The sequence below is a fragment of the Populus euphratica genome, unplaced genomic scaffold (assembly GCF_000495115.2).
Source record: "Populus euphratica unplaced genomic scaffold, PopEup_1.0 scaffold1.1, whole genome shotgun sequence".
NCBI classification, from domain to species: Eukaryota; Viridiplantae; Streptophyta; class Magnoliopsida; order Malpighiales; family Salicaceae; genus Populus; species Populus euphratica.
This window is the reverse complement of record NW_011499845.1, coordinates 4,584,129-4,599,602: the sequence shown is the minus strand read 5'-3', so window position 1 is coordinate 4,599,602 and position 15,474 is coordinate 4,584,129. Positions and strand designations below refer to the sequence as shown.

The following is a 15,474-nucleotide window of genomic DNA, read 5'->3' as shown; positions in this document are numbered from 1 at the left end:
ATTACACACTGCATCAATGCACACCGAAAAAACACCCTCTGGGTGTTTCTTCCCCGGGCATTTGCTGGTGTTTTTTTTGCAGTTTTAGTGGTTTTAAAGAGCATTTAAAAATAGTTGTGAAGATATTGGCATTCCAGTCTATACTCTCTCGCTTCTCGCATCAACCGATACACATCACCTGTGTCGTGTTTAATGTGGGTTTTTTTAATCATTTTATGAATGATTTTTGTAGTTTTTATTATATAATAAAATAAAATAAAAAACTAATTTAATTCAGCAATCTGGTTGGAAATTTTGTGAGTTGAATAGGATGAACATTACTTATTTTTTTAATTCGATTTTGTTTTTGGAATATGTGTAGTAAATAGAGTCAAAATGTGATAATTTTAATTCATTTTAATTTAAAACTCAAGTGAAGTGAATAATATAAATTACGATTTTTCAAGTTTAAATCATTATGTTAAATTTAATAATAATTCTGAAATATTTATACTAGTCTAGATGTTATTTTTACGTTTGTTCTTCCTTTTTTTTTTTAATTCAAGCGATTGCAGTGAATAAACTATTTTGAAATTATAGGTTGAGCTAGTAAATTGAAAAAAATTGCACAATGACACGGTTTGAGGGCTAATCAGTAATGGAGGATGAAGATAACAATCGGATACGGATGACCATTAATATTCTTACTCTGCCCTTAATTCAAGCCATTTTCTATCAATTTTTACCTATATCTATCAGGCGCCCTGCTCTAATTTTATGAACAGTGTCCATTAAATTAACTGCCAACAAGAAGCAGGCAAATTGGCGGTGGAGCTAGAGCCCGACTCACTGTACTCTCTTAGGCCCACCTAGCTGAAACCCTAAAAAACCTCCACTACTATATATACAAACCGGAAACATTGTACTCTCTTTCTCTCTCTCTCTCTCTTCACTCACCCTCACCGCAAAAATCTCCTTTTGAGAGCGGGAAAAAGAAAACTCTGGTCTTCATTTCTCAACAGGTGAATTAGGTTTTCTTTTTTCGCTGAAAGATAAAACAAAATGGCAAACCTAATCGATCAAGATCAAGAATGGCTACTCAATTGCCTGAATGCCACTCTCGATCCTAACCAGGAAATCCGTTCCTTGGCCGAAGTTTCTCTTCGCCAAGCCTCTCTTCAACCAGGTCACTCCCCTCCTCTTCTCCCCTCTAAATCTCCGATATCAATCCAGTCTAATCGAGCATTATTTCTTCAGGCTTTGGAGTGGCATTATCAAAAGTTGCTGCGAACAAGGAACTTCCTTTTGGATTGCGTCAGATATCCTCTCTTTTGAAACCTTGTTTTTTCTCATATTTTTTTTTAAATCTTCTTGTTCCTATATTTGATTTTTTTGGGTGAGAATTAACAAGATAATTACCTAGCTGCCGTACTATTGAAGCAATTTATCAAGAAACATTGGCACGAAAGCGAGGATTCCTTCGAGCCGCCTGCTGTTGCAACTGAAGAGAAGGTAGTTATGGCGTTTTTTGAGATCTTGAAATTCATAAATTGAGGTCTAATTACTAGTTTATTGTTCTGTTATTAGGAAGTTATACGGAGACTACTTTTACCGTCGTTGGATGATTCTCATCGGAAAATTTGTACTGCAATTAGCATGGCTATTGCTTCGATTGCTGTTTATGACTGGCCTGAGAATTGGCCTGATTTATTGCCGTTTCTTTTGAAGTTGATTAACGATCGAACTAATGTGAGCGGAGGTAAGTCTCTGGGATGGTTGTGTGAAGTTTTTTAATTTGCGATTACCATACACATTCCAAGCAGACATTTATGAAAAACAAAACCCTGAAGCTCTCTTTTTCAAATTGAATCCTGACCTCGAAGATCTTAACAAGTGACCAGTTCTTTGCAATTTGACTTGAGAATGAAGGTGACATTTGATGTTGGAATTTGTAGTGCATGGAGCTTTAAGGTGTCTGGCTCTTCTCTCTGGGGATTTGGATGATGCAGTGGTGCCAACACTAGTACCAGTTTTGTTCCCATGCTTGCTTACAATTGTATCGTCACCTCAGGTTCGGACTTTTTCTCATATATTGTTGCTTTTTCCAAAAGCATTATTTGATTGGTTTTAGGTTTTTTGCTGGCTATCCAATGGGAAATTTTTATGAATGGAAACGTGAACTTGTTCGAAGAAAAGGTGGGCATGCCAGTGCATGCTAAGTATATATGCCAGTGACCAAAGAATAGAGCAGGACCATGATAATTGCAATTTAAACAGTATCACGGTGACCAAAGTGACATGAGATTCCTTTGATGCCTACAAGAAATAAATGTACATGTGTTATGTTGCCCAAAAACAGTAACATACACAAGTTCCCTGTTTTCAGTGATGCATTACTATTGCACCTTCATGAAATGTGTTGGAGTCAAACTAGCTAGACTTATGTGGCTTGGTGCACTCTATGGTGTATGCTTATGTGTTCCGGGTTCTTTATTATTTTGTGGTCTGAAAGGAAAATTGATTTTTTTTTTTGTTAAAATCTTGGTGAATTCTGATTCCTTGGGTAAATTAGTAAGCAGCAAGTGGTATACCATGGCTGCATGAGAGATGTTACTCTTTCTGCATTTATGACCTCAAATTACTTGTGTAATTCCATGGCCCGAAAGCAACAATGAAAATGTTGTGATGAAATCTTGATGACTTCTGGTTTCTTTGGTGAATAAGTGGGTGATGGGTGACATACTGTGGTTTTCTTGAGAGATATTATTCATTCTTAAATGATTTGAAATTACCCATGTATCTCTTTTCTTCCTTGTATTTCTCATAGATATTTTCAGGATTCTGCATCACATTTTGGTATATGAGTAGACCCTAATTTTGTGTATGGAAAGTAGTCAGTATCAATATGTTGAAGTTGCTTTCTTGATGGCAAAACCATACTCCTGTTCATCCCGTGGACTTACTATGTCAGAACCTGTTTAAGCAGAATTATGACAACTACTTGCGTACAAAAGCCCTTACAATAGTTTATTCTTGCGTGTCTGTGCTCGGGATCATGAGTGGTGTATACAAGGTATGTTTTTTACTTCTGATCTAGTTTACACTTGCTTCAGATTGTCATCTTTTTTAACCTGCTCTATCTTTTATTGAAAGATTAATACATTTATGTTCAGACAGAAATCAGTGCCTTGATAACACCAATGCTTAAACCATGGATGGATCAGTTCTCTGTTATCTTAGAACCGCCAATGCAACCTGAAGATCCTGATAATTGGAGCTTGAGAATGGAGGTTAATTCAGTCTTTTGATCTAAATCTTTGTCTATTATCCTTTTTTGTCGAAATGAGTTGGTGGCTGATATTAATTCTGTGCTCACTAGGTTTTAAAGTGCTTGACTCAGTTTGTTCAGAATTTCCCTAGCCTTACTGAAAGTGAATTCATGGGTATATGTTCATTTATTATGTTCAAAGCTGCTTTCTTTTCATTTATTTTGAAGTTTATATGCTTGAATCAGTTTCTTTTCATTTGCTAATTTGTTATTTTGCATTTTCCCATCCAACAACCATGTTGTGTTATTGCAGTGATAGTTGGACCCATGTGGCAAACATTTGTAACATCTCTAAGTGTGTATGTGCGGTTATCAATTGAATGTACAGAAGATCCCTATGGAGATAGATATGACTCTGATGGTGCTGAGAAAAGTCTTGATGCATTTGTCATCCAGGTAATCCTATTAACATTTCTATATTACTATATAATATGTACACATGCATATACACATATATGTAGATGCTCTTTAAGTTAAATATCAATGAAATTTCGCATGATGAAGTTTCAAATTGCCCTAAGGTTACCAGCTGCGGGATAGATTGATTGATCACATGCAATGTGATTCATGTCAATGATTTTGCATGAATTGCAGTTAAAGGTTAAAGTATAATATTATTTACTGCCATTTTCTTCTTTACACACCAAGTAGCCTCCTTGAGTAGGGATGGCAACAGGATCAGTACCTGTGAAAATACCTAACCTGAACCAAGGTCTATATAAAAAACCCGCATCCTAAGCCTGTTCCATCCCAAACTCTAACCCTCCCTGCTAAACTCCTGGTAAACTAATTAAAATGTTCGTCTTACATTAACTATAAAACTAGATGTCCACAAAAAATGACAATAAAAAGTAAATTGTTTGTAACTATACATGTTAATTAACAACAAAAGGAAAAATCATCACACCAATATCTACTACTACATTATATATTCATATCTTTTATTATACTTTCTAAAACAAAATTACATAAATTTATATAAAAATAAAAAAGATATATGATGTATGTCAGTTTTAGTCAGGCAGCTGTACCGATAGCTCAAATACCCCATCAAAAAGCCTGCTGGGTTTTAACATCAAACTCCCAATTCATCCTAAATCCAATAGAATTTTTTTTTTTTATCTAATCATATGTTTTTTGGTGGTTGTGTTTCGGGTGGAAACTTCGAAACATTATCTATTGGGGTTGATATTCACTTGGGAAAGGCTAGTATAAGTTTGGTCAAAGAACTGAAAAAGGGGGTAAATTCTCCCATTTATTATGCTAATAAATCAGAAAAAAACTGTGTTATCTGGCTAAATAGATAGTAAATTATGATGAACCAGCCTTCAAGTTCATGCTATTCAAGCATGTTGTCTGAAAAGAGTTGTACATGACTGCTTGTTTTAATCTGATGACAACAATATCAGTAGCTGAAAATAACTGTGTCATGGAATAATGGACAATCATGCTGGAAATTGTATGAATATTTTACGGTTCCCAATCAAGAAGTCACAAAATTTACAATACTGACCTGACATGTATTGGCTTGTTTTCCTTTTCTTTTCACCAAGGCAAGCGTTTTTAAGTAGCCATGGAATGATGGTAAAGATACTGTTTTCTAGGAGTAGGTTTTGAGTAAATGATGCATGTGTTTTTACATGCATCATACTTTGAGTATGTTTTGTTCGAAGGTTTTATGTCTGACTTTGGCCACTTATCATTTATCAATAGAAACAAATGGAATTTGTTATCAAGAACCTTTTGTTTTGAAATGCTCAGAACCATGCATGTATGTTCTGTTTTAGCTTTTTCATACAGCTGGTTCCTTACACGTGCTTTTGTATATGCAGCTTCTTGAGTTTTTGTTGACCGTTGTGGGCAGTGCAAAATTAATGAAGGTGCTGTTCAAAGTCTTTGATTTTGTTTGTGCTGTCTTTTTTCTACATTATGTTTATGAAACCTGGTTCATGCAGGTGGTTAAGAATAACATCAAGGAGTTGGCATATTACACTATAGCTTTCCTGCAAATGACAGAACAACAAGTAATTTTCTACAACATATTCCTTTTACATGTCCTTGTTTTTTTGTGTTACTTAATGGTGATTGTGGATAAATGCATTTGTTTAGATATATTCAGATGTTTAGGTAGAGCATGATTTGTCTATTCCCTGTCAAGGGAAAGACTCTTAATCAAAACACTTATATATATATATATATTTATTTATTTATTTACAAAGGAAGTGAGGCATTTATGTGGCCTTGGGCCACCACAACTAGCCTGCCACCACTTAAGGATAGCTGTGCTGGATCCCTCCTCACGAATTTGCACCAAGTAGGCCTGCCCTTTACTTTACCCATAGGCCTTTCAAATGGTACCACAAGAACAGTGAGTAGCAGTCATCTGAGGGCAAGAGTTGAACCATGACCTGGGATACCACTGGCTTTCCACTTACCATGGCTTCTGAACCCTTTAGTGCTATAAAAAATGCCTTCCTGTTCAGTTTTTTTTTTCCCTGTTGCTCATCAGTTCTACATACGGATTATACAGGTTCATACTTGGTCAAGGGATGCAAACCAATTTGTTGCTGATGAGGATGATGCTACTTATAGCTGTCGTGTTTCTGGTAAGTAGTTTTTAACTGAATTGGCTGCTACTTGTATTTCTGATAATTATGTTGCAAAAGTGCAAACTAGTAATGAAATTGAATATGTTGGTCTAATTGCTCATTTTGGGGAATGATGAAACAATGAAACAACAGTAATCATGGAATTCCAGACAAATTTAAAGCAGCTCTAAAAAAAGGAATTTTGGACAATTTAAAGAAGCTTTAGAAATAGTAATGAATATTCTTAGAATTATAACCAAATTTACACTCGCAGATAAAGCATAATCTTAGTTAATGCAACTACTGGTTGAGAAAACACATTGATGGAATATATGCAAGGTGCAAAATGACTCTTAGAGTGTTGATGATTTTTCTTGGGTTTTGATTGACATGTTCTGTCTTCAGCATTGCATTGAGCCACACCAAACAAACATGTGGAACGAGTTTCGTTTGGCTTTGGGTTTTGTTGAAAAGTATTTTTTGGATGAACTTAGGAGATCCATCCCCAACCTCTCATAAGCATGGAGTGGCAAAACGGAGGAAGATACAAACAGGGGGTCAATTGGGATTTGAATGAGTGTTTGGATAAACTTTTCTTTTGACAGAAGTTCTGTTATCTATGAATGTTTTGAAATTTATAGCAATGCATATGTTCTATACATGGTTTTGAAATTTATAGAAGTACATATATTTGTCACTTTCTTCTAGTTTTGAGTGTTTCACTGAGTGCCATAACATGCAATTGTGGCATCTCTTCTGCTTCTGCTTGTATGTTTTGCTTTATTTCAATGTCACCGTCCCTATCAAAATGATCTCTACTAATCTTTTTTTTCTGCTGTAAATTGCCATTCTGAAAGATTCATAGTTGAAAATATTTTAATTTCTGCATGTTGATTGACTATGTGAATGGTACAATTTTTTACTTGCTGTCCTTTTCTGCATTGTATGCAATGGTTATGAGTAGCATTGTCAAATGGTTTTACTGGAGTTTAGTTATTCCTGCTTTTATCTACTTTTCTACAGATGGAGGATTTTAGTCCAATATGGAGCTTTGCCAATGGGTATTTAACCCAGCGGTACTTGCTTCTATAAAGTATGGGATGGGACAGGACTTAAGTTTGAGTCCCAGTAACTACCCCTGCCACTTAACGAATGAAAAATCATTAGGTTTTTGTTGATGCTCTTCACCATCTTAAAATTGCTATTGGCAGGTGTACTTTTGCTGGAGGAGGTGGTGAATTCTTTTGGCAGTGAAGGAATTTATGCCATTATAGATGCCATGAGAGAGAGATTCAATGAGTCTGAACGAGAAAAGGCTGCTGGATCAGCGGCTTGGTGGCGAGTAAGTAAAGGTTTTGCCTTTCTTTGTATTTATTCCATAAATAGTTCAATTTACAATTTATGGCCAATGACCTGTAGTTGGGGCTGTAACACTTCTACTTGCACTGAATCTCTCCCTTTTAATATTTTTCCTTTGCATTTAGAATGAAATTTCCAAGTCTTCTGCAAATTCATCACAACAGTCATTTAAGCTGCTGTGCTTGTAGCTTTATAAAGAACTTTGCTATTAAAAAATCCAGGTAGGTGCAACAGTTGGAGAACTAACTGTTGGCCAGACTTCACAGAACCATCAATGTGACTGTTCTGTGGTTGTGTTACATAACCTTTGTGTCAGGGAATGAAAAAAAGATAGTAATCAGATCTAATATTTGATAGTTAGAAATTTTAATGTTGTGTGATTTTAGCATTATTTGACAATATTGTTTATTATTTAGTGTTTAAATTTGGATTTTGAAGGTTTTCTTATTCAAATAACATTGAATATTGATTATCAAATAAATTGTCCTTCCAGAGAATTGGCTCTATATATATATATAAGTTCTAAACCACCTCGCGAAGTATTTTGTGCTTGAATTTAGTTTTAATCTTTCAAGATTGTTTCTTGACTTGCGTTTCTTGTGGTATTGTATTACTTTCCCTGTGGAGAAAATGATTTCTTTGATTCTCCCTGTACAGCTCTGACTCATTTAATAAACCTTAAATTTACTGCACAAGGGTGTGAGCTATTTTACTGCACCTGTGATAGCAGTATTGTCAAATTGTTGTCTTTTGCCATCCATATCTCCGGTGAAGTTTCTGGAATGAGTCTGTGCGGTTTCTTTTATTTTATTTTACTCTTGGTATTTGGGAAGTGAAATTTCATGATCTTTTTTCTTCACTGTAAGTGCACACATGAGACTTCCTCAGGATCCAAATGTTTGATCTGGTCAACTGATTTGCTTTAAAATATTTGCTGCTATGTAGTTTCACATGCCTGCTTATGATCTGTGTGAAAGACTTTGTTCTGTAGTTTAATCTAATACTTTATCCATCATTTCAACTGTATTTTCGTTTCAGTCATCTTACCTTTTCTGTTGATCCATCTTGACATGGTAAAATCTGGTAGATAAGGGAGTCTATCCTCTTCGCTTTGGCTGATCTCTCAGACCAATTGCTTGATGCAGAGGTATTTCTTTTGACATCACTTATTGCTGTGTTCTGATAAGCATGGTTGGAAACCACTTTTGTTTTATGTGGAGTATATGATTTTTTCATAGTGTTCACTTTATTTTATAGGCATCAGGGATGATCAGTGTGAATTTAGGAAACCTTGTAGAGCAGATTGTCACTAAAGATGTTGGAACAGGTATAAACTGGCTTTCTTTCTTCTGTTTTATTTTGTGCCAATACTTGTTCGGATTGTTCATTTATAGGCACAATTTTTGTGCAATTATTTTGTTTTGCAGGGGTGCATGAATATCCCTTTCTTTATGCACGTATTTTTACATCAGTTGCTAAGTTCTCCTCTGTGGTAATTATACAATATTTCCTTGTGTTACTAAGTTTACATTGCCTTTAAAAATATATTAATTTTTAGTATCATACAGATCAGCCATGGAGTTCTCGAGCATTTCCTCCATGCTGCTATCAAGGGAGTTGGCATGAATGTGTAAGCATCCATGATTACTTAAAAAAACTTACCTTTCTTGTTAAGAGTGATAAATATCTTTTGACAAATGTTTATCCTAGCAGGCCTCCACCTGTGAAGATGGGTGCTTGTCAGGCACTTTCTCAACTCCTGCCTGAAGCTAACAAAGAAAATATTCAGCCTCAACTGATGGGCTTGTTTTCATCTCTCACAGATCTTCTTCATCAGGTAATGCTGCAAGAAGATTTCTTCAATACTAGTGCTGAATGTACATTTATTAGTTCTGTTTGATTCTGCTTCATAGGCATCTGATGAAACATTACACCTGGTGCTTGAAACACTGCAAGCATCTATTAAGGCAGGTGGGTATGGACATAATTGTAAATTATTCTGAAGCCTTTCCAGTTTCTTGCCTATCTGCAATCTCAGCTTCTGTAGTCGTGAAATTGCAGTTTGTGAAGCAGCAGTATCATTCGAGTCTGTTGTCTCACCTGTAGTTCTTAATACATGGGCATTGTATGTTTCTGATCCTTTTCTCAGTATTGATGCCATTGAGGTTCTGGAGGTATTGATGTTAAATTTCTTCTTCTCCTAATTTTTTAGTTTATTAGGGAGAAGTGTTACAGCTGTCAGGGTATCTTGATTCACTTTCTTCACATGTGCTTATTGTTTATGTGCAATATTTTCTTCTTGTTTTGTTTCTATTTTATTTGTCAATTATTCACAGTTCATGGATGTGATTGACTGTTGAACATAATTGGTGAATGTGTGATTTATTATTTATATGCCTTTTGATATTCTGAGTTAGCCTGATGAATTAATATCCAAAGGCAAGCACAGATATAAATATGATCACGGGTGAGAGAAAATTGAAATTATTAGTATCTATTTTTATCCATGCCAGTGCCCATTTTAAGTCCCAAGGACATGAAAAGGGAGAGTAGGCCCATTCTGTTTTTGGTCTGTGAGCTGGTTGATCAACTGAATTCTAAATATCTTTAAAGTTTACAGTTTTAAAGTCCTTGCGAGGTTTTAATGTACCAGAGGTGGTGGTGCCCCCCTGACTTTCTGAATTGATTTGCTTGGGGTATCTGTTGGGGCTTTTACCTTGGCTTTGATGATTGATGGTATCGAGTTCACTTATCAGTTTAGCAATGCTTAACTAATTGTATACTTTCAAATAATTTGTCCAGGCCTTGAAAAATGCTCCTGGTGGTATTCATCCATTGGTTTCTCGAATTTTGCCGCATATCGGACCAGTATTAAATAAAGTATGGTTGTAAAAGCTATGTTAAACTAAATTGTGTTGCAATTCTTCAACAGTGATTTAAAGCACTTGTTTTTCATGTCTTTCCATGGTCATTATAGCCTTACCAGCAGCCTGATGGATTGGTGGCCGGATCACTTGATTTGGTGACTATGCTATTAAAGGCAAGTCAATCCTGATGAGGATAATATCATGCATCCACACTTATTACGTTGAACATTCTCTTTGATCTTTGAGCCCTCTTTTCATCATGAGGCATGCTCTGTTAATTTCATTTTGTGGTAGCATTATGCAGAATGCTCCAAGTGATGTCATAAAAGCCATATATGATACTTGCTTCGATGCTGTTATTCGAATAGTCCTTCAAAGTGATGATCACAGTGAAATGCAGGTTTATTTTTTCCTGGGACATGTATCTAATTTTCATACTTGTATTGTATATCGATAGTGTAGAAATGACTTCAGTTTTGCTGCATCATTGACTAGAATGCCACCCAATGTCTGGCTACGTTTATATCCGGGGGGAGAGAAGAAATACTTTCTTGGGCTGCTGATTCTGGATTCACAATGAGAAGTTTGCTTGATGCAGCTTCAAGGTTGGTTATATTTTTTGTACATTTTTATTTATTATGTTTATTATTCTTCTGAAACCTTGAGGAATTGCATTAACTTTTATCAGTTGTTTAAGTTTGTTAGATTCTAAGCACTCAATGCCTTGATTTGTGTGTTCTGAAGGGAAACTTACTTGTAGCTTCTGAGTTCTATTTCTAAGTTGTGTAACTGCTCTTTCCAACATATAAAAAAAAATTGGAGTTTGAGATAAGCTCATGCAAGACAAGTTCTTTTCTGCCATGAGTTACATGAAATCAAAAAAATATCTTAAAATTAGATTTAACATATTAAGCATAATTTTTTTTATATATAATAAGGCCGATCATGAATGCAGATTGGCATAGGACAAATGATTTCCTAAACTGAGATACCTGGTTGCTTGGCACATTTAATTTTTTTTTCTTGTCCATTAATGGAATACTGACATCTAATTTTGTAAAATGTACATGTAGTTTTTCTTCTCAGTGACTTCATGGTTTCTTGATGGTACCCCATGTAGAACTTTATGACAAAAATGATTCTGGCAGATCATGAACTTTCTGTACAATTTTGTTTCTTAATGCTAATTAAATTCTTGGGTCTGCAGGCTTCTCGACCCTGGTCTGGAAAGCTCTGGATCTCTTTTTGTTGGGAGTTACATTTTGCAGCTTATTTTACATCTACCATTGCAAATGGCAATGCATATCCGAGATCTAGTTACTGCTCTTGTTAGACGAATGCAGTCAGCTCAAATAGTGGGGTTGAAAAGTTCATTATTGCTTATTTTTGCTAGATTGGTACGTGGCCTTCAATATTCATTACTTCGGTTTGTGTCAACTCAAACTCTTAAGTGTCAACTTTCTGTTGCCAAGTAGGCCAATGATAAAAGATATTGTTGAATAATCATTCTTGCTAAGCTGACAATCATTTTACTGCTAATTAGGCTTCAATCATTTGCCTTGCTTGAAAGTTTGTGAATTGTTCTATTCTCTTTTATTGACACCCGCTGCTTTCTTATTAGCTGCTATGGCCAAGATTTCACAGGCCCTTCATTTGGTTTTCATGGATTGACTTTAGAACGTTATGCTTGTTTAAAACACAGGTCCACATGAGTGTTCCTCATGTTGAACAATTTATTGATATGCTGATTAGTATACCAGCTGAAGGCTATGAAAACTCCTTTGTTTATGTGATGTCAGAATGGACTCAGAAGCAATGTAAGTATGCTTCCCAATTACTTGTGCTCCTATTCTACAGATATGTTAAGGTGATAATGTTATTCTCCTGGCCACGCATTTCTAATCTACTTTCAATTTTTTTATCCTGTCCTCTCTGTCATTGTTTTCTAGTGATAACTTTTAATTAATCAATTTTTGTTTGAAATATTGCCTGTGCAGTACTCGCCTTGGCTAGATTTTAATGTTGATTTTGATTTGATAAATTGATGGAATCATAATATTCAAGCAGGATTATTTTGAGTTTAATCACTGAATTTCATTTAAATAATATCAATTAAGCAAAAGAGTAATGATCCTAATCGTTTGAATTTCAAAGTAGTATTCATGAGTCCATCTAAGTTGTTTGCCTGAATTCCATCCTTTCCCAAGTTTCGTACTTAGAGGATTGGAAGGAACTTAATACCTGAAGGCTTGAATAAAATCATAAATGGAAGGACAGTGAAACTTTTCACTACCTGCATGGTAGCCATTACCTTTGCATGTATTTTTCCAGTACGTTCTAGTTGTTCAGGTTAGTGGGTTTTTTGTTTTTTGAGGTCCTCTTTTGAATATTTTAATGCGCTTGATTTACAATGTCTGAGGGTTCAATTATCTTTGCATTCAACTTATTTATATCTGGATGAACTAATTATAAAACGTGTCTTGTTTCTTTGTTTTTGATGAAGCATAATGTCTGCAACTAATTTGTAATTTTCCTGTCATTGTTTTCCAAGCAATCAATGGTAATCAAAATAAACTTATATTGATTTTGAAATCCAACTTTTTGATTGAATGCAGGCGAGATTCAAGGGGCCTATCAAATTAAGGTCACAACCAGTGCTTTGGCCTTGTTGCTATCCACTAGGCACGCTGAATTGAATAAAGTTAATGTGCTAGGACATCTAAAGGTTCATCCATACCATTAAGCTCTGAATGCACATGTTTAGAGATGCATGCTTGTTTTAAGAACTTACTCCTTTTATCAATAGTCTGCTGCAGGAATTACCACTCGGTCAAAAGCTAAATGGGCCCCTGATCAGTGGACTTTAGTGCCTCTTCCTGTAAAGGTACCTATGAATCTAAATTGATGACATTGAATCTTTTGGATAGAAAGTTATCCTTTGGCAAGAATTTCAAAATTATTTATGAACAGAAGTCAATTGCTTTCTTTATCTCTCATTCACCATATCTTAACACTCCTATTCATTTATAAATCACAATTGGTAAAAACATTTACTGTTCTTTGCAATGTTTTTGCAATTGAACTCGTAGCAGTGTTCTATACAAGATTTTGAGAAAGCAAGCTCCTCCCTTCACACTATTTTTTCTTCTTTCCAAAAGGACCAGTTTCACAGATATCCTCTTTTAGCTTTATCATCGTCTAGCAGATTAACCCTTAAAAAAATATGAATAATGTAATTCTTCTTCCTTTCCATAATGTCCCATATGCAAAAGAAAAATATTATTTTCAAATCTGAAAAAAATAAAACTCTATAACCAATATGTAAAGGATATCTTAGTTTAAAAGGGAAAAAAAAACATGTTCTTGACTATAGCTATTAGTTTGTTGCATTTTGTGGTATTTTTATTTTCTTAGTTTATAAATTTAAACCAAGAGCTTGCAATTTTACTTTTCTGTTCAAAGTTTGATTGGTATATGTGATCAACTATTTGGGCACTTTCCTTGTCCTGTTTGCTGCAGATATTGGCTTTGCTGGCAGACACCGTGATTGAATTCCAAGAACAGGCAATGGCGGATGATGAGGTAGGGGCATCATTTTCAGGTTTCCTTAATGTCATTGTCCTCGTAGCTGCAAGTAATATGACTCTTTTAAGGTGTGAGCTAACTGTTGTGGCAGGAGAGTGACTGGGAAGAAATTCAAGGAGGGTTGGCAGAGTCTAATGATAGTTTGCTGTCCTCTGCTGCTGCTCCATCATTCAGCAGAACTACATATGGCCAACTTGAAGCAATGGCGAAAGCATATAATGAGGTGAATTGATGAAATTTTTCCTGTTCTTTTGTTGTATTTTCATCACATCATGTTATTTTATATTTTCTTCTTTCTGATGAGAAATTTCCTATTCTTTCGTTGTATTTTCCTCAAATCATGTTATTTTATATTTGCTTCTCTTTTACTTCTCCAATACTGACCAAATTTTTGTGATATTCAAGAATGAAGAGGATTGGGATGATGATGATCTATTGAGTGTTTCCGATCAGCTCAATGGGGTAATTTTCAGCATTATCTTTTTTTTTTTTTTGGGGGGGGGGTGAATTTTCAATATTTTTTCTTCGAGTTCTTTGAATATTTAAAGTGTCACATACAGCTTTAATTTCTTGAACTATTCCTAGCAGATTAACTTGGTAAATTATCTTGCGGACTTCTTTGCAAAGTTCGTTCATAGCAACGGACAGCTATTTGATCATCTTTGCCAGGTTGGCTTACATTCCGGTTCATGCATTTGAGTCATATTCTCGACAATTTACTTTAGCATTCATGGAAGGAATTGAAAATCCAGTTGTTTTGGTTTGAAATTGCAGAGTTTGGCACAGGCTCAACGTGATGCTATACAGACATTGCTACGATGCTGAGCTGCGTGTTTGGGGTTCCAAGGATGGGGTTTTCTTATGTTTGAAAGAGTTGAGTTTGAACCTGGGCCCGTTATTGTGGGGGAGAGCACAGCTGCTAATGAGGCCATGCTTCCACCACACGAGGGTTGATTATTATTGGGTGCTAGTTTTTTGTTTTTGCCCCTTTGCTCTTTGTTTTTCCCCCCTCTTTGTTGGGTTGGGGGCGTCGGAGTTGATTCTATTCATTGACTGAGAAAATTCCACCAGTTGCTTTGTAAAGCTAATGTGTCCCTTTATTTTTAATGTATATACTTTACTTTTCTTGAAAAGTTTGATTCTTTGTTTCAGAAACTTATCCCTGCTGGCCAGCACTTGCATGCTTATTTGTCTCTCTGTTCAACGCTCTCCTGTTTGATGGTACGTTTAGGCTTTTTATTTGAAAGGTGTTGTTCAAAATGCGTTTGAATGGAGTGGGCATTAAATTGACATGTTTTATTTATATATAATAATTTTGATTCCAAGATATTAAAATCATTGAGATTATAGATATTATATGCCTTTACAAAAACACCGCTCGTCTAGATTTTCCGAGATAAACTAGAACACCTGTAAAACATGAAATACTTGCCTACATACGAAAAAAATGCAAGCTTACAGTATTGGACCAAGACCAGAATACGTGACGTTTATTGTCGTCGGAGATTCCTAAGGCAGAGGACTGCACTCTTTCAGGTAAATTGACTGATGTTGCAGCGTAGAGATGGAAGACATGTTTAACAATACAATTAACCTTATACCCGTTAGGCTGTCGTGTCTGGGATTGATGATCATTTCATGCTTGGAGAAGTTCTCATCAAATAGCATCAGCATTTCATTTTATTGAACATAATATTCTAAATAAAAAGTAAACTCTGACTCTTAAGTCGCTTTTCAATAGCTATTTTCGTCATTACGAACAATAATT

General features: G+C 35.3%; 1 protein-coding gene across 4 annotated transcripts; it reads left to right on the top strand.

Moving 5' to 3' along the window:
* The first annotated feature begins 909 nt into the window (after positions 1–909).
* Positions 910–14,865, top strand: LOC105122967 (ARM repeat superfamily protein). Of its 4 annotated transcripts, XR_841781.1 has the most exons (34): positions 910–1,165; positions 1,237–1,298; positions 1,399–1,491; positions 1,567–1,738; positions 1,935–2,050; positions 2,966–3,052; positions 3,153–3,269; positions 3,359–3,422; positions 3,561–3,703; positions 5,140–5,187; positions 5,263–5,331; positions 5,838–5,913; positions 7,107–7,237; positions 8,342–8,401; positions 8,512–8,581; positions 8,682–8,746; positions 8,823–8,884; positions 8,968–9,091; positions 9,168–9,225; positions 9,316–9,428; positions 10,057–10,134; positions 10,232–10,294; positions 10,426–10,521; positions 10,617–10,726; positions 11,329–11,518; positions 11,824–11,938; positions 12,737–12,846; positions 12,928–13,005; positions 13,641–13,703; positions 13,798–13,929; positions 14,112–14,168; positions 14,295–14,375; positions 14,481–14,586; positions 14,619–14,865. XR_841781.1 is itself a non-coding variant. In XM_011022381.1 (33 exons), exons 1-33 carry the CDS (start codon positions 1,042–1,044, stop codon positions 14,529–14,531), a joined length of 3,078 nt encoding a protein of 1,025 aa, XP_011020683.1. In that variant the 5' UTR covers positions 910–1,041; the 3' UTR covers positions 14,532–14,863. The 4 variants fall into 4 exon arrangements, 2 of the variants coding, with proteins under 2 accessions (XP_011020683.1, XP_011020695.1); XM_011022381.1 differs by having other exon boundaries at positions 14,481–14,863; XM_011022393.1 differs by lacking the exon at positions 14,619–14,865 and having other exon boundaries at positions 14,459–14,593.
* Positions 14,866–15,474: the final 609 nt, after the last annotated feature.